This window comes from Bos indicus, chromosome X, assembly GCF_029378745.1.
Source record: "Bos indicus isolate NIAB-ARS_2022 breed Sahiwal x Tharparkar chromosome X, NIAB-ARS_B.indTharparkar_mat_pri_1.0, whole genome shotgun sequence".
Lineage (NCBI taxonomy): Eukaryota > Metazoa > Chordata > Mammalia > Artiodactyla > Bovidae > Bos > Bos indicus.
The window spans coordinates 93,327,781-93,352,731 of NC_091789.1; the positions used below are offsets into that span (position 1 = coordinate 93,327,781).

General features: G+C 49.2%; 1 protein-coding gene across 7 annotated transcripts; it reads right to left on the bottom strand.

The window, feature by feature from the left end:
• Positions 1 to 1,421: 1,421 nt before the first annotated feature.
• On the bottom strand, positions 1,422 to 22,925 carry GRIPAP1 (GRIP1 associated protein 1). 7 transcript variants are annotated; one of them, XM_070784580.1, is made up of 27 exons: positions 22,856 to 22,911; positions 22,175 to 22,297; positions 20,622 to 20,688; positions 20,418 to 20,479; positions 19,426 to 19,452; positions 18,526 to 18,633; positions 15,398 to 15,548; positions 14,408 to 14,592; positions 14,183 to 14,230; positions 13,470 to 13,501; positions 13,317 to 13,364; positions 13,080 to 13,179; positions 11,702 to 11,779; positions 11,414 to 11,506; positions 10,554 to 10,688; positions 10,073 to 10,168; positions 9,640 to 9,852; positions 9,395 to 9,508; positions 8,341 to 8,418; positions 8,161 to 8,256; positions 7,981 to 8,037; positions 7,769 to 7,868; positions 6,125 to 6,255; positions 4,022 to 4,144; positions 3,771 to 3,864; positions 2,807 to 2,961; positions 1,422 to 1,969 (listed from the first exon to the last, which is right to left on the bottom strand). In XM_070784580.1, exons 1-27 carry the CDS (start codon positions 22,895 to 22,897, stop codon positions 1,877 to 1,879), a joined length of 2,649 nt encoding a protein of 882 aa, XP_070640681.1. In that variant the 5' UTR covers positions 22,898 to 22,911; the 3' UTR covers positions 1,422 to 1,876. The 7 variants fall into 7 exon arrangements, with proteins under 7 accessions (XP_070640681.1, XP_019811594.2, XP_070640683.1 ...); XM_019956035.2 differs by lacking the exon at positions 22,175 to 22,297 and having other exon boundaries at positions 22,856 to 22,925; XM_070784582.1 differs by lacking the exon at positions 18,526 to 18,633.
• Between the last annotated feature and the right edge of the window lie 2,026 nt (positions 22,926 to 24,951).

Here is a 24,951-nt window from a genome sequence, read left to right on the forward strand (position 1 = left end):
TCAAATCATGCCTCCTTCCCTAGAGGGCTCTGCTCCGGGGCAGCAAGAGTGCCTGAGGCATGGGTGGGTTCAAACCCCAGCTGTGCCACTGATTGTGTCCTTGAGCAAGTAACTTGCATCGCTTTCTTTGCTGTCCATGGAGAGTTACCCCAACATGAGTGTCATTGGAAGCATTAAATGGAGTGATGCGAGAGGGGCATGGCACACAGAGGACGCCTCACCTTTAGTAATTAAAGTTATGTGGCAATGGGGGAGCAGTAATGCAGGACCAATTTTAGCCTTTCAATGGACTTGCCCACCCATGTAATCCTCCATTTGTTCATCACAGTCCTGATCTGTCCATGTCTCCATCCCTCCCCATACCCACTGCCCACCTATCCATCCATTCTTCCACTCACACAATCAATTTCTCTACCCTTCCTTCTACCTACCCATCTATCCATTTAGATGGGTCTATCTAGTCATTAACTCACCATCTAGTCACCTATCCATCTAGTCATTAACTCACCTACCCATTCACTCATCCATTTGTATATTAACCTCATACACCTATTTACCAACCTATCCATATGGATTCCCCACCACCACCCATCTATCTATCTATCTATAGCTCTAAAACTAAAAGTGAAAGTCACTCAGTAGTGTCCGACTCTTTGTGACCCCATACAATCCATGGAATTGTCCAGGCCAGAATACTGGAGTCGGTAGCCTTTATCTTCTCCAGGGGATCTTCCCAACCCAGGGATCAAACCCAGATCTCCTGCATTGCAGGCAGACTCTTTACCAGCTGAGCCAAAAGGGAAGCCCAAGAATACTGGAATGGGTAGCCTATCCTTTCTCTGGCGGATCTTCCCGACTCAGGAATCAAACCAGGATCTCCTGTATTGCAGGCGGATTCTTTACCAACTGAGCTATCAGGGAAGCCCATCCATAGCTCTATCTATCATTTATTATACCTACTCCTTAGTCTTCCCATTAGCTCATCCATCAACCTAGCCACTCATCCATCCACACATCCCCCAAGCCATCCATCTGTCCATTTACATCCCTACTTGTCCCTCCTCTACCTATCCACTTGTCCAGCAACCCATTTGTCCATTTATTCACCCACTTATCCATCCATCCATTTATTTACCATCACCAATCCATGCAACATTCCACTTTATCCGTCAGTCCATCCAACCATTTATCCATCCTTCCATCTGTCCACTCATCTATACCCACACCCCAAACAGATCCATCCACATACATGTCTGTGGGTATTTCTGCTCCACTCAGTTTGAGACTGTAACTGGAGACAGGCTGGCTGAGGGTGGGGGAAGAGAGTAAAAGGTGCACCCAGTGACCACCCTCCCCCTTCCAGTAACCTCCCTACCCCAAGCACATCCCTCATAGTTGGAAAGAATCAGAGCAGACAGTGAGTGGGTGGGCCCATCTGGCCAGATGGTATTTTGGCTGCACAGCCGTTACACACACACACATTGCTAGAACGCTGAACATGGACCATGCCCCACCCAACATCCCCAATCCCAAATGCAGAGTAGCCAGGCTTCCAGACATAAATTAAAAAATAAAATAAAATTAAAAAGTGTTGGTCTCTTGGAGGGAGAGCTCATGCAGAGATGAAGGCAAAGGCCCCTGGGAGCCAGGACCAAGGAGGAAGAGAAAACCCTGCCCCTCCCCTCAGGATTCCCCACTCCCCAGCGGCCTCAGCCCTAAGACAGGGTCACTGACACCAGCCATCAGGCCTCCAACCCCTTTAACGTCCAGTCTCCCAACCTATTTGATATTGGCCCCAGCCCCCATTTTCCCACCACAGCCCAAGGGAATGGTGTCCTGGGAGCCACAGAAGGGAGTGGGTGCAGCCTGCAGGTCTTTAGCTGGCTTCTCCTGGTTCTAGGTCAGGGTCAGGGGACCCCACGCACTCCTTGCTGAGCCGCACAATTTCCTGGGACAGAACTTCCATGTCCTAAGAAACAATGGAGCCATCAGGGGTCAGAGAAGGTGGCAGGCAATGGCACCCTCACCAAGCCTGGGTGTCATTCATCTCATCCCCTCGATCTCCAGGTATGTCTAGCTTGAGACAGGAAGGTATTTGAAGAAATCCCAGAGCTCCCAGCAGTGGGCTGGGCTCAGGAAAGGTGTGTGTGCTGTGTGTGAGGGGGTGAGGGGTGCCTAGAGCCAGAGATATGGACATGGGAGTGGTTCATCTGCTGTACCCCTATCCCCACCACCTTCTTATCTACTAAATAGTGAGCTTGCTTCTCCGAGGTAGGGGCTGGACCTGTATCCTTTCTGACTTACCCTGAGACGGGGAAATACTTGGATGGCAGGGTGGGTGAGTGGACACATGGGTGGATTCATGGGAGATCCATGGTAGGCAAACAGGTGGACAGATGAAGTGTTCAGAGGACAGATGGAGGACAACAGGTGGGCAGGCAGAGGGCTGGGCAAGTGGGTGAAAGGCAAGACAAGGGGTAACTGATGATTAGGTGTGAGAGAGAGAGAGATGTCAGGAAATGGATGCAAAGATATGTGCAGATGATCAGACAGGTAGCAAGGCAGACGGGCAAATAGTTGGTGGGCTGATGGGAGAGTGGCTGAATGTGTATGACTGGATGAGTGCGTGGATACAAGGACAGAAGGAAGAGTGAAAGATTAAAACTGAGAGTGAGTACGTTGACTGGATGATGGGAAGATGAGGGGGAAGGAGCACACAGTGAATGGGGTAGGTGAAGGGGGAACTGGCAGATGACCCAGGGGCTGTGTGGCTAGACAAAGGGGTGGGCTGGTAGGCCACACTTGCCTTGTGCAAATGCATATTCTTGGTCAACTGCTCTTCCAGCATGTTCTGTAGCTTCTTGTTCATCTCCCGAAGGTTCTCGTCACCTGGCTTCACTAGGTCTCTCAGGACGCTGCCCAGCCCGCTGCGGTCTGTGTGGCCTGCTGCCACAGATACATCTGCAAGGACCCAAGCTGAGAACCACCCCCTTGGCCAAGATGGACAGAGACAGAACAGGAAAGAGGGAAACAGGGAGTAGGGGAGAAGAATGGGAGGAGCAGCCTAATGGAGGGGCAGAGGCTTTGCCATGTGAGACCCTGGCTTCACTTACTAGCTGTGCAGCCCTGAAAAATCAGGATAAGAACTCACTCATGGAAAAATGCCTATGACTGTGTACAACACAGTCAGCTCTCAGCATGGGTCAAGTGGTATTGTTCTGATTAAGGTTTAATAAAACAGGGAGAGGAGGAGGTCTGAAAGAAAGGAACAAAAGAAACAAAGATGGGGGTGGGGGAAGGAAGAGGAAAAGGAGGAGAGGGGAGGAAGAGCAGGGAGGAGGGAAGGACCCTAAAAGGGCTATGTATCCAGAGAATGAAAATTTCCAGTGGTGGAACCATTTAGACAGGCAGTAGGAACAGTGAGCCATAATGAAGCGGGGCAGGGATGAGGCAGAAAGAAGGGAAGGGAGAGAAAGGAGGGGAAGAAACACAGGGAGGAGAAAGAAGAATGCGAAGGAAAGACACTCAAGATAGGAGGGTGGAGAGATGACAGAGCCTCAGACAAGAGAGAGGAACCGAGAAGAGAGATGGGGTAGAGAGGAAGACAGTAAGGTCCTGGCCTGGCTGGCTCCCTACTCCACCACCTGTGGTGTTTGCAATAACTTTGGTGAGTTCCGTGAGAAGAGAGAGGCCACAGCTCTGGATGGCAGGGAAGGCAGGGGCAGGTGAGGGGCTGGATGAGGGGTGAGGGCTGGGGAGGGAGCACTTACCAATCCGGCTGTCCATGACATAGGTCTCAATGATGGCGCTCTTCCGGCAGAGGTCCTCTGCCATGGACGCACTGCTCACCTCCAGGTGCTTCACCTGCAGGGTGGCCCAGCCCACCTCAGACCCTAAACTGCAGCATGTTTACACAGGAGGAGGGGCCTGGCCAGATACTGCCCCATCTCCACCCCCAACTCCTGCCACCCCAGCCTCCTTGCCAAGGAAGGCCAAGCAAGGACAAGCAAGCAGATGGCACCTTCTCCTCCAGCATCCATTTCTCCTGCTGCATCTCCGCCAGGCGCTGAAAGAGCTCAGCCACTTCCTCATCTGACAGCTCTGCTGGCCGTGGGGGCTGGGCCTGAGGGCTGCTGGATAAGGACTGCAGGGAAGAGTGGGGGAGAGGCCAGCCCAGGCTCAGCACTGTCACCAGGGATAGGATCCAGGACTGAGGAGAACCAAGCCGGGGGTGGGCTTTGCAACTGGGGCTGCAGACAAACTATAGACAAGTCTTGGCACCCTCAGAGACTCTGGATCCCCCTTTGCCTAAAGAGGGAGACAAGAACCATCACACCACACACAGTATAGACTTATTGAGATCATGAAGGGAGAGCCTGGGGCCCCTGAGTTCTCCCAGTTGGCAGGAGAATCAGGGGAGAGAAGAACAAACTAAATGACACCACCAGGAAGCCCACAGGAAAATCCCAAAGGTGGGACACTTTCTGCAGGTTAACTGGGCTGGTCTCTTCTACAGGATTATGTCATGAAAATGAGGGATCACACTCGATTCAAGAGATTTAAGGGACATAAAGCAACCAGATGCAACAAGTGTGCTCGAAATTGAATGCTGGTTTTCATAAAACCAGCAATAAAGGACATTTTGGGACCAACTAGAGAAATCTGATGGCACCCCACTCCAGTACTCTTGCCTGGAAAATCCCATGGACGGAGGAGCCTGGTGGGCTCAGTCCATGGGGTCGCTAAGAGTCAGACACAACTCAGCGACTTCCCTTTCACTTTTCACTTTCATGCATTGGAGAAGGAAATGGCAACCCACTCCAGTGTTCTTGCCTGGAAAATCCCAGGGACGGGGGAGCCTGGTGGGCTGCCGTCTATGGGGTTGTACAGAGTCGGACACGACTGAAGCGACTTAGCAGCAGGAGCAGAGAAATCTGATTAAGGTCAAAGTACTACAGAAGATGTGTGAGTGCTCAGTTGTATCCGACTCTTTGCAACCCCATGGAATGTACCCCACCAGGCTCCTCTGTCCATGGAATTCTGCAGGCAAGAATACTGGAGTGGGTAGACCTTTCCTCCTCCAGGGGATCTTCCTGACCCAGGGATCAAACCCACATCACTTGAATGTTTACCAATTAGGATGGTAGAAATCAGTTGGTTACTTGCAATCTTATTTAGGTTTAAAAAAAGAGAGAGGGGTCTAGAAGGGTATGAACTAAGAATTTATAGTGGTGATCTCTGGATGGTAAAGATGTGATTTCCTTAGATTTAAAAAAAAATCTTTGCTGTGTTTTTTTAATTTTTCTACAATGTATGTGCATGCATGCTCAGTTGCTTCAGTCGTGTCCAACTCTTTGTGACCCTATGGACTGTAGCCCACCAGGCTCCTCTATCCAAGAGATTCTCCAGGCAAGAATACTGGAGTGGGTTGCCGTGCCCTCCTCCAGGGGATCTTCCCAACCCAGGGATCAAACCTGGGTCTCCTGTGTCTCCTGCATTGTAGGCGGATTCTTTACCACTGAGCCACCAAGGAAGCCCCTCTACAATGTACACAAACTACTTATAGAATGATAAAAAAGTCATTTCCAAATATAAGGGTCTGGCAAGGAAGCTGACATAGACGACAACAATAAATGATAACTATGGTGGTGGTGGTTTAGTCGCTAAGTCATGTCCAACTCTTGCGACCCGTGGACTGTAGCCCACCAGGCTCCTCTGTCTATGGGAGTTTCCAGGCAAGGATACTGGAGTGGATTGCCATTTCCTTCTCCAGGGGATCTTCTTGAAAGACCCAGGAATCCGACCCAGGTCTCCTGCATTGCAGGCAGATTCTTTACTGACTGAGCTACGAGGGAAGCCCAGTGATAACTATGAATTGGGAAAAAAAAGGATCTCCTACATGGATAATGCACCTACTATGAGCCACATATTTTATGGCACCAGGAAAGGTAGAATTCGCCCAGAAATGATGAAACAGAGGGTCAGAGAAAATAATTTGTTCATCCTCCATTTAGCAACCTGAATCCAAGTTTGTGAGCTTGAAGAAAACTTGACAAGAATATATGTGTGCCGGGCCCAGAATGTGGGTAGAAGCTGGGGCTGTAGGTTCTTCCCTGCCCCTTACCCTCGCTGGAACAGTTGAGCTCTCCTTCTCCCGCAAGATCTCGCGGTAGCTGAAGGAGGAGACGCTACTGCTGTCCCCAGTCTGGGTCCGGCTTGGTGAGTTCATCTCTGAGAGAACCAGCTCCTCGAGCCCTGGGCAGAGAGGGAAGAGAAATCTGAGCCCCAATCCCCCAGGGTCCCAGGGCAGGAAGAGGCAGAAATAGATTTGACAGAGATGGAGAGAGGCAAAGAGACACTCAGGCATGATGCAGACAGTAGGGTAGGGAAAGGCAGAAGCAGAAAAAAGAGCTGTTTCTCTAGGCAAACACACGCCAGAAGTGAAACAAAGGTGAAGATGGGGAGAAAGAGATGATGCAGGCACAAATGGGCATAAACTGGCGTATGCACTCAGATTCAAGGTACGCCATAGCTGGAGAGGGCACAGGGGCACCCGCGCATGCAGAGAGAAGACCCCAGATAGACAACAAGCCAGAGCAGATGATAGAGGCTAACAGAGATGCTGGTTTAGGACACAAGTCAGAGTAGTGACACAGAGAGAAAAGATGGCGATAGACTCAGAGGCATACACCTAAATCTGACTTTCCTAATGGACAAATAGAATGTATGGCACACAGTTTGAATCTGTTTATTGATTTGTACAGCAACTTGCAACAGAAAAATAAAAGTCCTCCCTTATAAAGAGAGGTAACTTCAGGAGACTGAGTGCCTCAGCGAGACAGTGATTTGGTGAGAAATACACCCGTTTTTGACAGATCACTTGAAACACAGCCACCAAGCATGTGCCTCTGTTCCTGCAGCTGCTTCTGAGTGTCAGGGAAGGGGGCTGACACAACAAGCCAAGGGTCTCCAGCAAGAGCAGGGTGGCTGGGGAAGGACAGGCAGCAAGTTTTCTCTCACTTGTGATACAGGAAATGCACCAGAGCCATCACTGCAACTTATTTAAACAGTTTTAGGCCATTTCTTTGTTAAAAAAAAAAAGTCTGAGGCAATTCAAATTTTTCTGTTTTATCTTCTGCCTTAAGTGGCAGAAATAATGTAGATTTTAACTGCATAATGATCACATGGCAGTTCTGCTACCTGATTGTAAGTCTGTCTCCCCAGCTCAATAGGAAACTCCTGGAGGACTGAGACTTGGGGTAGGGGGTTCCTATCAGGGACCCCAGATGTGAGTGTAAGGGCTCAGTCCATATTTACAGAACGAGAGAATGAACACAAGAGACTGAGAGACACTAGGTGAGGTGTGGGAGTGTATGAGGGGTAGTGAGGAGACAGACAGAGACAAAGACAGATGAGAGAGACCGAGGAGAGAGAGAGACAAAGGAATAGAGAGAAGAAAAGAGCAGGATGAGAAAAAGAGAGAACTAAAGAGGGAAGGCTGGGAGAGAAAGGCAGATAGAGATGAAATGAGGAGGCAGAGAGATAGAAACAGAAGAGACACAGCAAAAAGGAGAGCGAGCCCAGAAAGAGAATGCAGAGAGAGAAACAGAGGAGGGAGAGATGCAGAGACAGGGTAAAAGACAAAGTTCAAGAGGGACAGAAGACACAGGAGTGCTCTACAGAGTAAAGTACAGGAAGCAGCCCCAGCCTTCAGGCCCAGGCTACGCCTCCCCACACCTCAGCCTCCCCTGTGCTCTGGGCCCTTCACCTGAGCGGCTCTTGCTGTTCGTGAGAATGTCTTGCAGCCGCTCCTGCAGCTTATCTGCCCGTTTCCGCTCTAGGTGCAGCTGCCGTTTGAGGTCCTTGAGCTGTGGGGAAAGGCGGAAAGAAGGGGGCTGAGGCCTGGTGGGCCCACAGGTGGGGCACCACAGGGCAGGAGTGGGCCACGCGTGAACACCTCCCAAGCATGTACTGTCATACCGCAGCACTGCCCTTCTTCTCCAGGATTCGCTGCCCATCCACGGTGTCCTTCACTTCCTGTGGGAGAGAGACAGCATGGCTGCGGGTGCCAGCATGGCTGCCTGTGGTGTGCTCCCTCCCTGTCCCACCACTGCATGCTGATCCCCAGGGTGTTTCAAGGGCTCAGGAGGGACCAGGGACCTGCTTCAGGCTGTTGATGGTCTTCAGGTGACAGTCCCGCTCCTCCTGAGCCTGTCGGAGCTGCTCCTGCACACCCTGTAGCTCCTCCTCCTTGCTCTGCAAAGCAGAAGGCAGCTCAGGCCAAGGCCTGGGAAACCTCAGTCCTCCCACCAGAGAGGAATGCTGTCATACAGTAGGTACCTTCAGCTCCCTGGTGTGCTGCTCCTGACACTGCCTGAGGGCTTCCTCTTGTTCCTGTTGCTGCTGCTGCAGAGATTCCTACAAGACAAGTCCCAGGTCTGACCACAGACCCCCAGAGAACATCACGCCCAGTGAGGAGGGTAAGGGATTGCAGTGGGCCCCTGGGTGTGCAGAGAAGACACTCCCACAGGGAACACTGGATGCAGAAGTGTCACATCAAGGACCAACATCTGCATTTACATCTTATTTAATAAAACATAACATAGCACTACTGCACGCCAGGAATGTTGTGCATGCTAAGTCGCTTCAGTAGTGTCCAACTCTTTGTAACCCCATGGACTCTAGCCCACCAGGCTACTCTGTCCATTCTCCAGGCAAGAATACTGGAGTAGGTTGCCATTTCCTCCTCCAGGGGATCTTCCTGACTCAGGGATCAAACCCACATCTTTTTCGTCTCCTGCATTGGCAGGCAGGTTTTTTACCATTAGCACCACCCGGGACTTTATATATATTACCTCATTTTATAGAACCCTCCCATAGTACCTAGACAGCAAGTATTATTGTTATCATTTTTTTATGGATGTTGAAAACCGGCCACAGAGAAGTAAATAACTTGCACAAGGCCACACAGCTATAATAGAAAGCAGCCTAGCCAGGATTCAAACCCAGGCAAACAACTGGCTCCAGCTTGTATGTTCTTTACTGCCATGTGACACAGCCTCTTATGTACTATCATCAGTTTTCCAAAAACTGGTAGTAAAAGTTGTGGTTGGAACAAAAGTAGAATGATTGTATTATAACAAATTCCTGACAGAAGCACAATGGAAGAAGGAAGAGGTGCCTTTTCAAATCTGCACCGCTGACATTCTGCCCTACTGATTGATGACCATGCCCCATTCCCCTCCAGAGGGGTGCTGTTGAGCCAGGAAGTGCGGTGAGGATGCTCAAGTCCAGAGCATCTCAGAAACTTCCAGGGCCTGACCACTCCTGGTCCCTTGGTTTGCCATGGGTACCCTCTCAGCCAGCCTCTGAGCGTCCCCAGGCACCAACTCACCTCAGCCTCCTTCAAGCGCCGTTCAAACCAGCCCTTGGCTCCATCCATTGAGTGTACCTGAGCTTGAAGTTCTTCTACCGTCTGCTGAAGAGTCTCCAGTTCCCGCGTTCGGGCCTGTGAGAGAGCAGGCCACCATGGGCCAGGTGGAGAAGTGGGAACCTCACCCATGCCACCCCCTGGCCCATCAGCAGTGCTTCGCTCCCCAGGTTTTAGAGGCAGAAGGGCACCATCATCTACCCACCCACCTTCTCCTCACGGATCTGCCCACGCAGCTCCTCCTCCTGCCGCTTCTTGTCTTCGTGCAGCTCACGGAGCTCACGCTCGTAGCGGGCCCGCACCCCCAGCACCTCCTTCTCATGCCGTAGTCGCACTGCTCCCAGCTCTTCCTTGTGCTGGGACTTCTCCTGCAGCGTCTCCATGGCCAGCTCATCCAACATAGCCTTCCGCTTCTCAGCACTCTGGTGGGCAGGCAGGAGGACGCCAGTCAACCTCCTCTCCAAAACCAAGTAAGGGCAAAGGAACAAGCCAAAGTGCACCTCTTCCCCAGCCTCACTGACCAGGCTAAGCCACCCACCCCTCCTCATAGAAGTGGCTACTTTATGCCCCCTCCCATTTCCTTGGGTTGGCCCACATCACCTGTGCCCCTACAGTCTGGGCGACCCCCTCAGTGTTGCCCACCTTCCGAGCCTCCTGTAGTTCCTGGATCAATTGCTCCTTCTCCTGCCCGAGTTCCTGGAGTTGTTCCAGCAGCCGACTATTGGCCCGCAGTGACTCCTAATGCAGAGACAAAGGGAGTGAGTTTGATAAAGAGCCCCCAGGAGGTGCTGGTCACCCAAGATACGTCTGGTCAAGTGAGTGATGGTCTCTCCGTTTCTAGATTAGAAACATGCAGAGACCCCTAGCTGCTCCTCAGCATTAATTCTCCCACCATTATTCTGGTTTCTATTATGGAATCAGATTGGCTATCTTAACTAACTGAAGAGGCTCAATCTCAAGTGAAATGACTTGGTCTGAGACACACTGGTGCTAATAAGCTCGGACGTCATACTGGAATCCAAGTCTGCCTGACTCCATGGTCTTCCCACCGCACCTCATGGGAAGTTCCACTAAGCCAGAACTAGGGAACTAGGGGGAGACAGGTGCAAGCCAGAGGTGTCACCTGGAGCTGGCAGTTCAGGTCATCTTTCTGTCCCATGAGGTCCTCATACTGAGTCTGCCGCTGCTGCAACTCAGCTGTCAGTCCAGCAGTTTGTTCCCGGAGCATATTCAGTTCTTGGGTCTTTGCTGTTTGGATCTGGAAAGAATGGTGGAAATGGGAGTGGAGTGAAAGAGGCCCCAGGGGCAAGTCACGAGATGTTCCCAGGGAGACAGGGAGAGAGGTGAAAGGAGAGCCAGGAGGAGAGAGAGAATTTCAAAGAGAAAATCAGTCAAAGTGATCAAGAGGGGATTGGACAAATGTGGTATATTCATTCAATGAAATAGTACACAGAGATAGCAAAACAGATTAGTGCTACATATGGATAAACCTCACAGATAGAATGCTTCAAGAAAGAGGCCAGACATAAGATTGGGTGTCTGATTCCATTTACATGAAGTTGAAGAACAAACAAAACTAATCTATGTTGCTAAAGGTCAGACAAGTGCTTATTTTGGGGAAGTACTGACTGAAAAGAGGTAATAGGGGCCTCTGGGATGCTGAAAATGCTCTATATCTTCCTCTGGGTGGTGGTTGCACGGAGATAGATAAATATACAGACAGGAACAATTCACTGAATGTACACTTAAGATTAGTACACTTCTTGGCTTTTTACCAGTGAGAAACTAGAATATAAGAAAAGCAGAGATGGGGGACCAGAGAGAAGAGGGGTGGAAGCCGAGAGAAAGAAGCTGAGAATGAGATAGAAGCAGAGGCAGGAGAACAGCATGAAGTCCAGGCGACCCTACCCCAATGTGGATCACAAGCAGAGGGAGATGGGGGGACTAGGGAGGGATCAGCATGGGCTCCCATGTATCCTGTACCTGCTCCAGGGCAGCCAGGCTAGTTCTCAGAGCATTATTCTCAGTCAAAAGTCCTTCCACTTGTTCCTGTGCATCTGCACTCTGGAGGGACACCTGGCCCCACCCCACAACAAGTGAGAGTGGGTCCAGAACCGGAAGACAGGACCTACCCGCAGCCAAGAAAGAAAGGACACACCCACAAGAACCACGACCAGGGGAAGCAGGACCCCTGGGTCCTTGCCTGCCTGCACAGTACCCGCTCAATCTGCCCTCACCCCCACCTCCCCAAGCCCGCTCAGTACAATATACCTGATCCTGTAGGGCTCGCAGAGCTGCCGCATGCTCCAGGCGCTCCCCTTGCCGCTGATCTCTCAGCTCTGCCAAGCTCTGTAGGGACCAGGTCAGGGGAGCCCATTCCAGACCTCAGCCTCCCCTGGGGTACGTATAACCATACAGACCTCCTCTATGGAAGGGGGAAGCATGTTGCCAGCACTTGAGGGTCTGGGGCTACCCAGCTATCAGCGATCTCAGGCTCACCCACACTCTAGGTCATTATCCCAAGGGGCCTCACACACCCCTGTATACATCCCAGTCCTAAGCACCTCAGAAAACACCTACAGTCCTAGGGATCTCAAATTCACTCAGCCCCCAATCATGCGAGGTCTCATGCACTCTCACCCAGAGTCCAGCACAGGGGCCTCAGGATTCTCAGACACACTCAACTCCCAGGGACTACAGCTTTACCCAGACTCCTGACCCCAACCCCCAGGGGTTTTAGACACATGCAACTCCCATGTCCCTAGTCCCCAAGAGTCTCTGACCCATCCAAACTCACAGCCACAGATCCTTCAAGTTTCAAACTGATACAACTGCATAGTTCCCAGCTCCTGGTGAGGTCTCAGACCGACACCTCATCTGCCACTCCTGCCCCCAGTCTCTGGGGATCTTCAGACCCAGCTAACTGAAGACCCAGCTTTATCTAGACTTCTGTCCCCAGCTCCGAGAGGTCTTAGACTCAAAGCCACTATATCCCCCAGTCCAAGGGACCTCAGACACATTCACTCTAAAGGGAAGCCTGGAGACATTAAAGTCACCCAGCCCCACACCCTTAGGAGCCTCAAACCTCCCCAGACTTTTGCTCCAATCTCTGGATGTCTCAGACTCACCAGTTTTTTATCCACAGTCCCCAGGAGTCTCAGGACCACCCAGCTCACATGATCCAAATTCCCAGGTATCTCAAGACCCAACCCAGCTCCCAAGCTCTGAAGGTTTCAAATGCACTCAGCCTCCAGGGCCAGCTGTGTCCGTAGTTCTAAAAGTTACCTAGCCTCCAGAGAGTTCAGACTTGCTCCAACTCCTGGTCCCAGTCCAGTGACCACAGATTTCTTCAGATTCCTATCTCTAATACCCCAGCAATTCAGATTCATCCACACTTGTGGCACACAGAGCCCTAGTCCTCAGCCCCTCTGAGATTTTTGATTCATGCAGAGTCCTAGCCCAACCCCTAGGGCTCTCAGGGTTCCCAAGTTTCCATTTTCCTAACTCCTAGGGGGTCCAGGACGCATTCAGTCCTTATATTTCTAACACAGGAACTATCAGACTCCCCAGCTAGCCTCCACGGACCTCAGAGCTGCCCAGACTTGCAGCCCCGTCCCTGTCCCAGTGATCTCAGAAACCAGCCCCTCACCTGATTGGCAGCCTCGAGCTCCTGCTGCAGCTTTTGAGTTCGAGCCAACTGGGCTTTGAGATCAGCCTCCTTCCGCTGCTGTAACTCCTCAATCTTGTTCCTGGGGGTGATTGGTGGAGGGGGGGACACGCTGACCACAGCCAGAGGCCCAGTCTCCTAGTTTGGCCCCAGGATCTTCGGTTAATCATGCTGAGCACTGCCATATTATCTACCAATATTCCCAACCCTGGTAGTTACCGGCTGTCATTGAATAGTGTCTCCTTTTCTGTCTGCAGACGGCAAAAACTAGGCACAGAAAGATAGATGTATATGGATCAGTTCCACTAGTCAAGCTCCTCCCTAGTCCCCCCCAAACCCCTTCCTCCCCAGCTCTGAAAAAAAGAAATTTACCTTTCTTGTTTCTTTTTCAGTTTCTCGGAGAGCTGAGGTTGGGGAAGGGGTTACAGACAAGTGATAACAATGAGAATATTATTAATAAAGACAAAAATTAACTTCATGTTTACAGACACTTTCCACTAAGGCCTTTCTGGAAACTGGGATTTACTTATGTTACCTCACGGAATCCTTAAAACTGTCCTGAGCAGTGAACACTACTGGCTTTACAAATGGGGAAACAGTCTCAGAAGGGTTAAGTAATTTGGTTGGGCAGCTGGTCGGCAGCAAAAATGTGACCTCCACCCAGCTCCTCTGGCTCCAAAGCCCAACATATGCCCCCAATCTATTGACTGATGGCCACATCATAGAATAGCTAGGCTGGGAGTCCTGGAAAGCAGGATCATAATTAGCTGCCTCACCACTGGGTCTCAAGTCCCTAAGAGCCAGCAGTCTATAAATGCTTGGATGGATGGATGCACAGATGAATGAACAAGCAGAGCTGGGAGGACACAGAAGGATGGGATGGGACCTGCCAAGCACAAGACACAGAGGGACATTAGCCCATATCATATTGAAAGCATATCTGTGACATAAATGTGTGTCTCTGCATTTCACAGATGATGAAATTGGGCTTTGAGGAGATAATCTGCCCCTCTATCCTACTAATGGAAGCATGGCAGGCAGGGAGTGGGTGAAGGCAAAGTCCAGGGAAAGCTTAGCAGCCCCACCTTAGCAAGTTCTTCCTGCAACCTGGATGTTTCAGCCTGCTTCAAGGTCTGCCAGAATGGATGAGGGAGGGAATTGTTATCAGCAAGGCAGGAGGTAGGACCTGTGCCTTTCCCTGCCCTCCTAATCCATCAGCCCACAAGATGGTGATGTCACAGACATTACCAGGCAGAGGCAGGGCATCCACCTGCCTTCTGGCACCCCAGCCCCAACAGACCCAGATTCACCTCCAAGCCTTGCAGTTGCTCCCAGAGCAATCTCTTTTCCTCCTTCTCCATCTCCCATTTCAGCTCCACTTCTGCCAATGGCATGGGGGCCACAACAGGGGAAGCTGGGCCCCCTGGGGGGTCCCCTTCACCCTCACTGGCAGCTGGGGGCCTTCCAGCCTCTTTCCCATAGCGCTCCTGCAGGGCTAGTGGGCAGAACAGACATATGATGGATGAGGTAGTCTTTGAAGACCCCTGACTCACCTCAAATAGAGGGAGCACTGGCAGCAGAAACCCTGCTCCAATGGTCACAAGCCTACAAAATCAAGGTTCAGCCCCCACTTCTCACAAATCTTTTAAGCCCCACCAACCACAGAAATCCTATCTACCATCAAATCAGCCCAAGTTAGTTTCCCAAGACCCAATTCCATCCTTAAGCCCCACCCAGTCCTCCAAGGTGATGGTGATACCCACCCTCCTCCACTTACAGCTGAATCCTTCTACAACCTCTAATCCCCAGCCACATTCTACAAAGTCTCCCTTCTGATCACCAAACTATCACCTACCACCCTACAAGCCCCAGCTGCTCTCCAAAAGTCCACATATCAGGACACTCCCACACTCGATGAAGCTTTCTTTCAGCTTTCATCCCAGACCCCACTGACAACTTGGGCTCAGAATCTTCCTAACGTTCCTGCCTTCCCTTTCTCCATTTAGCAAACATCTCCTTTCTGATGTTCAAGCTGCTAATCTGTAACACTTTCTAGGTATCAGGTGCTGAACTAAACTCAGAAAGATTATCACCTCTTATCTCTATTACAATTTTCCAGGTGCATGCACTTGGTAGATGACAAAGCTTTGGCTCAGAGAGGTGGAATGGCTTGTCCAAAGTCATAACACTGCTTCACGGCAGGGCCAAGCCTGATTCTGAAGCCTGTCCCTTCTCTGAGGGAAGATAACACCTGACTCAAGCCCCAAGGTCCCCACATTACCAGCAGGGTGTCCACACACCTGCCACGTTCTTCTGCAAGGCTGTGTTCTCCGCCTGCAGTCTCAGTAGTTCCCCATCCACAAGGCTCCCAGCTTGGGCAGCCCCTTCTCTGGCAGCCCCAGCCTTCAGTTGCTGGTTCTCCCGCTCCAGCTGTTCCATCTGGCTGCAGAGCTAAGCAGGGGACAGGTGAGGTGGCAGAAAAGCAAAGAATCAGAACAGCATTTGCTGAAATATACATAGCACTTGGCCAATGTACTTTACAATTCATTTAGTTCCCATAACACCCTTGTGATGTAGAGGCTACACAGATAAGGATACTGAGGCACAGATGTTAAACAACCTCACACAGCTGTGAAGTGAAAGAGTAACAGAAGATTTGAGAATACTGAGAACAATTTTCCACCTGCCCACATCCAACCTCACAGTCACAATTCAAGACCTCAGGCTCCTCTACAAGTTGCTGGTCCCAGATGTCAACATGATGGATGGCCCCACTGCCAGCCCTCTTCTGTGAAGCAGTCTGCATCTGGGAGCCAAGGCACCACAGACAGCTTTCAGAGCATTTCCAGGGTCAGTATTGCCCACAGCTCCCTATCATTAGCCCTGGGAGAGCTCATGAAGAATCCAATGCAAATCAAACTAAGCCAGCCCCCTGTTCAACTACTGGACAGTAGACCTGACAAGATCCTTTGTCCCCATTTTCAGATGAGAATACTGAGGCCTACAGAGAATTTTTATTTTATTGTCTGGCATATTTTCTACCCAAAGCACCATTTCTTTCATATGACTGGCTTTTTTGCAACCACCAGTGCTCTGCTCAAACGTCACCTTTCAAGTAATATTCCCCAACACAGAAACAATAATACTTGCTAGCATGGCGTTTTGTTCACTTCTTTCTTACTTAGCACAAACTATGATTAAATTTACCTAGTATGATTTTAATTTCTTACATCTCTGAAAAATTTTGGATCATAAATTGTGATTCACAATTAAATTTTATTTCATAACATAGGGTCACAAGCACAGATTCCAAAGCCAGACTGCTTGCACGTGAATTTCTACTCTGCCATTTGATCTTGGCACAAATTTTTTCATCTCTCTGGGACTGTTTTCCTGATAGTAATGATATCTCATCATTTTGCCAAGAGAATTAAACGAGTGAATAATGTAAAGCACAACTAACAGGACCTACTTATTCAGTCGTGTCTGACTCTTTGCAACCCCATGGACTGTAGCCCGCCAGGTTCCTCTGTCCGTGGGATTCTCCAGGCAAGAATACTGGAGTGGGTTGCCATTTCCTTCTCCAGGGGATCTTCCCAACTCAGGGACTGAACCCAGGTCTCCTGCATTGCAGGCAGATTCTTTACTGTCTGAGCCACCAAGCAAGTCCATAAATAGGACCTGGTGGTGGTTTAGTCGCTCAGTCGTGTCCAATTCTTGCAACCTCATGGACTGCAGCCTGCCAGGCTCCTCTGTCCATGGGATTCTTCAGGCAAGAATACTGGAGTGGTTTGCCATTTCCTTTTCCAGAGGATCTTCCTGACGCAGGAATCAAACCCAGGTCTCCTGCATTGTAGGCAGATTCTTTACCACCTGAGCTATGAGGGAAGCCCGAATAGGACCTGGCACACAGTAAATTCAATATAACTGTCAGCTATCGGTGCTATTATTTGTCTACTATAGTACCATTTTTTCTCCCATTCCACTCCCAGAAATACAAGCTACCCAAGGAAGACTATTCTGTGCTACTTAGAACTATTTCCAGAACACAGAGCACACAGTGGGGGCTCAGTAACTATTTGTTGAAGGAACAACTGAGCTGAAATATCTTGGCAAATAAGTGGCAGAGACAGGCCTTGAACTCAGGCCTCCCTGTGAGCACTTTTAGCTTCTAGGAGGAGGAGGGGGAGTGTGAAGGAGGTTCTATACTTGGCCCAGTGCCTAGCTCAGGGCAGGTGCTGAGAAACACGAGCTGGATTTCTGGAGGAATAACTGCCCCAGCTCACCCAGCAAGAACCATGATACCATTGAGGCTGGAGGAAGGCAGCAGTGAAAAGTGAGGCAATGATGTCAGCTGTCATGTGAGCACCAGGGGTTCTGAATTTTGGGGGACAAGGACCCACTGGGAGGTACTGTGGAAAGGAGCAATGTGGTAAGATCTGCAGGTCAGAACTCTTTAGACCAGGCCTGGTACAAGAAGCTGGAAGTGAGGAGACAGCAAGGAGGCTGTGGGAATAGAGCAGGTAATAGGTGGTAAGGGCTGAGGCAGGGCAAGGCCATAGAATAGATATAAACCTTTTAAACAGTCAAGAAATATTTTAGAGGGAAAATGAACTAATAAAAGAGTATTATCAGCAGCTAACACCAACTTAAGCTGATACTATGTGCAAGACTGTTCTAAGTGGTTTGCAGACATTAATTGATTCAGTTCACACAAAAGCCCTGCCAAGCAGGTACTGCCATTATCAGCTTTTCCATTTTAACATTTGGGAACCAAGAAACAGGGAGCTTAAGTGAATTGTTTAAGGTTACAGTTAGTAAAAGGCAGAGCCGACAGTTTAATCGAGGCCTTCTGGATCTTTACTATTACTTACTAAATTGCCTCTGGTATCGTACCTGCATACTTGCATACTCCATACTGCGTACCTGCATACAAACATACTTTGCTTTGTTTTCTTTTTTGAAGTCTCGAGCCCTACATTCTCAGGTAGAGCCTTGGAAATACCTATTTTGTTGCCATGAGACTTCTCCCCTTAAAAGACATTAAAAACTTAGAAGAGAAAAGGGAAGCAGCTTAAACATCTTTCTATCACATACTAAGCATAAGAATTTTACCTAAGACCCCCCAATAACCTGGGGCTGCATAGCACCAGCCCCAAAATATACACCAGGAGAGTTGAAGCTCAAAGAAAAGGAGTGACCTGGTCAAGAACCAGCTGACATTAAGGCCTGCAGCCTTCTAATCCCAGCAGTGAGTGGTCCCATCTGTCAAACCACTGCCCCCCAACACAGTTCCAGGCTGTGTTTCAGCACCATGGACAGTGAGTCAGGGCCAGCCTCTGTCCAACCACCCTCAGCAGCCCTCCAGCCATAACCCATGTCATCCCTACCCCTCGCACCCCCCCTCAATTATCCAGGGCACCAGCACCTTGCTGAACTCGGCCATAAGCGTGCTGTTCTGCAAGCGGAAGTCCTCCTCCTGGCTATGCAGCTTTGCCTGAAGCATCTCATTTTCACTCAGCAGCCCCTCGACTTCCTGCAGTGGCAGATGTAAGCCAGGTCTCCAACAGGGGTAGAAAGGATGGAGCAATAGGGCAAAGAAACAGAAATGGAGAAAATGACATTGAGGGGAGAACACAGGGTACAGAGAATGAGATGGGTGAAATCAGGAGATACAAGGGGAAAGAGAGATATAAGGAGGAATAAAAGAGGAGATAGGGAGGGAGAGAAAGACATGGGAGTGAATGAGAGTAAAAGAGGGGTATATAGAAATTGGAGAGAAAGAAAACAGATATGGGGAAAGGAGGTTAGAGAGAAAGGAGAGAGGGATGGGGAGGGGGAGAGAGAGAAAAAGAAAAGGTAGGATGATGGAGAGATAGGAACAAAGAGATCAACAGAGGGAGAATGGAACAGAGAGAGGGGGTCAGGGAAAGAAATGAACCAGGAAGAGAGAGGAACAGGGGAGTGAGGAAAAAGGAGTCAAGAGAGACAAAGAAAGGGAAAGAAGAAATGAAACAATGGCAGAGACAGGAACAGGTGAGGGAAAGACAAAGAGAAGGTTGGGGAGAGAAACAAGAATCCAAGAAGAACAGGAAGACAGAGACAGAGAGAGGCTCAGAGAGGAGGATAAAGAAAAAGGGAGAAAGACACACAGAGAGACAAAACAGGAACACAAAAGACAGACACAAAAGCACATGGCTGGGAGGTAGTCACAGATGCAAGTGCACACACAGAGAAAGAAAGGCCAGTGCAAGGAGATCCCAGCATACCGAAACATCCCCTCTAAGGCAGTCTACCAGACACATTTACCCGCCAGGGGTCCCCTTACCTGAGCTTTCTTGCTCTTGCTCAGTGCCTAAAGGTGAGGGGCATGGGAAGAGAGATAAGGTGAACAGAGATGGACTCCCTCACTAGGGTATGGAGAGATTGTGGCAAATGTCAAGGGGACACAATGATAACAGGGGTTGAGGGATGGGGGTGTCTATAACCACAGAACTCACACAACAATTTATAGCTCAAAGGAATGGAGTGAGTATGGAGCACCCTGCTTACACCCTTTCCTTTAAGCTCTTGAGCTTTTCACGGGTCATAGTATTTAACCCTTCACAGGCTGGATCTCTGGGCTCAGAAATTATGGCTTCATTGCTACATCTGTCCAAACATGTCTATGTGGATCCCTCCAAAGAACCATGGAAACTGCTGTTCCTCTTCTGGGCAGCTGAGGACACTGCCAGTTTGGGAAATCAGCACCCCATCAAAGAGAGAGAAGCCCAGCTTTCTGACTGCCAGACTTTCTGCATTCTGTATTCCTTCATCTAGCAAATGTTTGTGGAGCACATACTATGTATAATTGTGCTATGCTTGGGGACAGAGCAGTTAAGAAAGAGACAAAGGAGGGCCTTGAATGCCTTAAGCGGCCATGACAGGTTATATGCTATCTCACCTTCAAAGGATCTGAGAGGTAGGTTTAGTCTCACTTTACCAACAGGACCAGGACGGGGTGGGGAATAGGAGCACAAGGCAGGAATGTGAGTAGGGGACAGAAGGCAAAGTCAAGGTGACTTACTGATAATTTGATTATTTTGAATAAGTAGTTGAAATTAAAAATGAAGTAAGAGTAAACTAAAATTAATCAATAAATTAAACAAAATTAGATAAAATTACCAAACAAAGGAGATTTCCACGAGAAATTTCTGAATGACTGATGACAACATGTAACATTAGGTTACATGCTGGTTCACTGCAGGTGCTCACTGGACAAATGAATGAGTCAGATGGCTACAGGGAAACTTGGGTGAGTGAGTAGGTGGAGGGAAGTACCTTCTGAGCTTTGCTGAACTCCTTATCCAGGTAGGCAACCTTCTGTCGAAGACTGGTGAGTTCTGGTGTGGGGAAATCAGGGAGTCTCAGCTTCAGTCAGTGGTAAGGAGCTGAAAGGTCTTCCTGCCAGGCCTCTGAGGTATTTTCCCCCTTGGCCTCTGTCCCCCAGAGCCACCCCCATCTAATGAGACCCTCTTGGCTCACCAACACCATTCTTGCGTAGTTCATCTGAAAGCTGGTAGTTGTTTGTCCGGAGTTCTAGTAGCTGAGCCTGAGAGGGAAGCATGGAGGGAAATGATTTGGCAGGAACGTGCCCCCTACCCTCATGAGGAGGGAACCAACCCTCTGAGCCCCAGAGACCCTGTTGCCCTTCTTGTGCCTTTTTAATCACTCTTAAGACCTGTGCCTCACATGTTAAGACCACTTTTTTAAGCAGCCAAATCACAATGAAAACATCACTACTGTAATGCTTGGCTCATGATGTTATTTCCTCACTATCAGTCTGAGACCCAGTAATAAATATAAAACGTTGGGAAAAAAAAAAAGACCTGTGCCTGCTGCATCCCAAATGAGTCCAGCCACTCAGCCCCTGTCCCACCTTCTCCAGTTCTACCTTTGACCACAGCCAGCCTCGAACATCTCCCTGCTGCCTCCACCTCTCCCCTTTCAGTCCAACTATGACTCCAGGCGATGCCACAGTGCTGACCCAGTCCATCTCTTGTTCCTGTGTGTTCCATGGCTCTCCGTGCCCTCAGGATGAAGTCGGCTTCCTCACCCTGGCTGGCCTCGTCACACACTAAACACTTTTCAGTCTTCTATCAGAGGTGCTGTCTATCCTCTTGGCCTGAATAGGGGGCAGGGGACTGCCTTCTTCCCTTTTTCCCAAGGGAAGAGGGCTTGGTATTATGACCAATTTCACTGAGTAAAAACGGGCTGCCTGGGGTCCCCACAAGCAAGGCTCTCAAAATGTCCAGATCCCTTTCAAGAATCGAGGACAAGTGAAGTATGGGGCATTCCAAACAGCATATCCCTACCTATCAGCCCCTCAGGGCACTGAGGCCAGTTCTTCCCAGAACAACCATCCCTTACAGCACCAGGACCTTTCCCTCTCTCCCATGGCACTAGACTCCATTCCTGGGTGGTCTGCTAAAGGGGAGAGGGCGTGGCCCCTATACAACCTTTCCTGCCCCTGTCCACTCCTGGACCCTCTCCTCCTGATCCAATGAGAACACCCCTGGCACCCACTTAAGAGTCTCTATCCATCAGAGTCCAATGGTTTTCCCTTCACTCATGACTAATGGAATCAATCTTCCTCACTCAAGGGTCTCCTACACCCCTCAAGATCTCCCCAGTCATGATCCAATGAGATGAACCTATACCCTTCAGGGTTTTCCCCCCACAAGGCCTTGGATGGGTTAGGTGGATTACCCTTACTCACATAGGATAACCCTTATGCACAAGTTACAAGGGCCTTCCCCTTTTATGGTCCAATTATCTCGCCCTTCCACCCTCAGGGTCCTTCACACAGTGACAACTGGTTTCCTTCATTCAAGGACCAATGGATTATCTGTCTTCACTTGGAGTTCCTTCTGTCCTCCCACAGACCCTACACAGGGTTTCCCCCCTTGAGTCTGCCCACGCACAAAATCCAATGGTATTCCCCAGTAAGGAACTATGTCAACAAGGGTCCCCTTTGGCCTTTCATCCCATCTCAGAGCCCCACCAAAAGAATCAAGTGGTCAGAATACTCAGGGTACCTTCCCAGAGCCCGGTGATCTCCTCTCCACGTGGTCCAAGGGTATCACTCTTTCACCTCCTCTGGTTCTCTCTCCAACAAGGATTAATGGTATTACCCATTCAGGGCCTTCATCACCCCAGCCCTAATGGGATCACCCCTAATCATCCAATGGTACCACCCCTTGCACAGAAGCTCCACCTCCCAAGAACAATGACAACATGTGGGGTCTTTCCCCAGTGCCCTGACATAGTGGTATCTCCCACAAAAATGTCTACCTCCCACCAGTAATGGTATTGCCTTCTCCAGGGCTCCCCCCACCATGACGCAAACAACCCAACGCCTGCTTCCTTCCTCTCCAGGCAAAATGGTTTCGCCTTCTCAGGATCTCCTTCCCTCAAAGCTCAGCAATATAATCGCCCACCTAGGGTGTCTCCCAAAGGTCTCGTCCCCTCCAGGTCTCAGTAAGGTATCACCCACGCTAGATCTCTCTTCCACCCACAAGGCTAACAGAATCCAACCGCTGAGAGCCCAACAGTCTCTTAGAATCCAGTAGTCTCACCACTCGGAGCCTCAGTTTCCCTTCTCCAGACCTCTTAGACTCAAGGTCCATCCCAACCAACCCCTGTTCAAAGCCAGTGGCACAATCTCTCTCTTCCCCGCACCCCCGTCGCCTAGCCTGCTTTTCCTCGCCGAGCGGTACCTGCATCCGCTGAAACTCCTCTTCAGACAGAGCTTGCGCCATGTTCCTCCCCCCCACCCCCCCAACAGCTTTCTGCGCCGACGCGGTTTGTCTCTCCTGTCAGTAGAATTGGGTCGGACCAAACCACCGGTCAGGAATAGAGGGGGAGGAGTCTACTCCGGAAGTTCAGCGTTTTGGAAACCGAGACAAGAGAAAAAAAACTGGCCGGTTAAGTGAATTGCAGTTTAGGATTTTACCAGAATCCAGGTCATTAGATTTGGTTTTTGAGCTATCATTAGACTACTCATTGTGATGCGACACTGTGACATTCCTGTGTCATGGGACTCGTCGCTAGGGAAGTGTTTGCCGACCGAAAATCGCGCTTCCGCGGTACTCCTTTAAGGAAGATGGTCGGCTTTACAGTGGAAATGAAAGCGGAAGCTTTGCGCGTGTCTTGTTCCGGCCCTCCTCCGGGTGACCCCAAAAAGGGAATCCCGTCTCTTGTGAAGCCCTTGGCGTGTTTGTTGTTTGTTTTTGTTTTTTTTTAAGATTTGACGCTGATTTTTTTTTTTTTTTTTAAACATGATACTGTTAGGTAAAGGGCCCAGCCACCAATAAATTTAAAATACCTGCAAGGAAAGAATGGCAGTGAATCAAACGAGAAAGCTTCACTTAAAAAACAAAACTAGGATAGCAAAACATCAGGAACATTCAAATAAGTGTTAAAATGCATTATAAACGTCTCTTGTGCTTACCGGCCACTGCTGCAAACCCTGCCACCCAAGCAGTAGTTTATATTTGGGAAAGAAAAAAATTAGCATGTTCAGCAGCAACATATCTGGTACTAGGATATGCCCTATTTTCTCTTTTTTGTCTTTTTAGTGGGGCGAGGAGAAAAACTATTTTATGCCATTTTAAATTTACAGAAAAGCAAGAATGGTATAAGGAAATGTGCTTAGTCACTCAGTCGTGTCCGACCGTTTGTGACCCAATGGACTGTAGCCCGCGAGGCTCCTCTGTCCATGGGATTCTCCAGGCAAGAATACTGGAGTGGATTGTCCTGCCCTCCTCCAGGGAATCTTCCCAACCCAGGGATTGAACACAGGTCTCTCGCATTGCAGGCGGGTCCTTTACTGTCTGAGCTACCAGGGAAGCCCATAAGGAAATTACCTGTACCCTTCTGCCAGCTTCATCAGTTGTTCACATTTTGCCACCTTTGCTTTATCATCCTGTCCTTAGATATAAAATTTTTGAGCTATTGACTTCAGCATCCATCAATGATTTCCTAACACCAACATTCCTTTGATATTTGTTAGTTACTAGTCTACTGTAAGAAAGAGCTTTCTCTTCTTCCCCATTTATGTATTTAGATCTGTACAGACTCGTTCTTATTTTATTCCATAGATTATAATCAATCACTATCATTATTTCCTTTGACGCTCAAATTGTCCCAGATTTGACCAGTGGAAGCTCCTTCAGGTTGACTTTTGTGTCCCTTTGACATGGCCCCATCATTTTTTTAAAAAAGCACTTCCTTGCTTTCTAGCATTACAAGATGCTCCAGACTCAACATTATTCCTTTTTAGCCCCAGTTGAGAAAGTGTTCATTGCTACTAGAGTGTAATTTTTTCTATGCCGTCTCAGTGTACAGAGCTAAAAAATACACGTATATGAACTAATTCATGTATACACACATATCTATTATATCTAGTTACATATTTTGCTATAGGTATATGTATTTTTTATTTTTATTTTTTGGTCATGCTGTGTGGCATGTTGGATCTTAGTTCCCTGACCAGGAATAGAATCTGCACCCTCTGCAGTGGAAGCAAGGAGTCTTAACCACTGGACCATGGGGGTAAGTACCTTTTATTTTTTAGGTATATGTACTTTAAAAACATAAGTATACTACTAATAACTTCCATTTCAACACAACACACAAGATTCATTTTAGTTTCCTCACTTTTCATATTCTTTTTTTTTCTTTTTTTTATTATTATTTTTTTTTTACTTTACAATATTGTATTGGTTTTGCCAAACAGCAACATGCATGCGCCACAGTTGTACACGTGTTCCCCATCCTGAACCCCCCTCCCACCTCCCTCCCCATACCATCC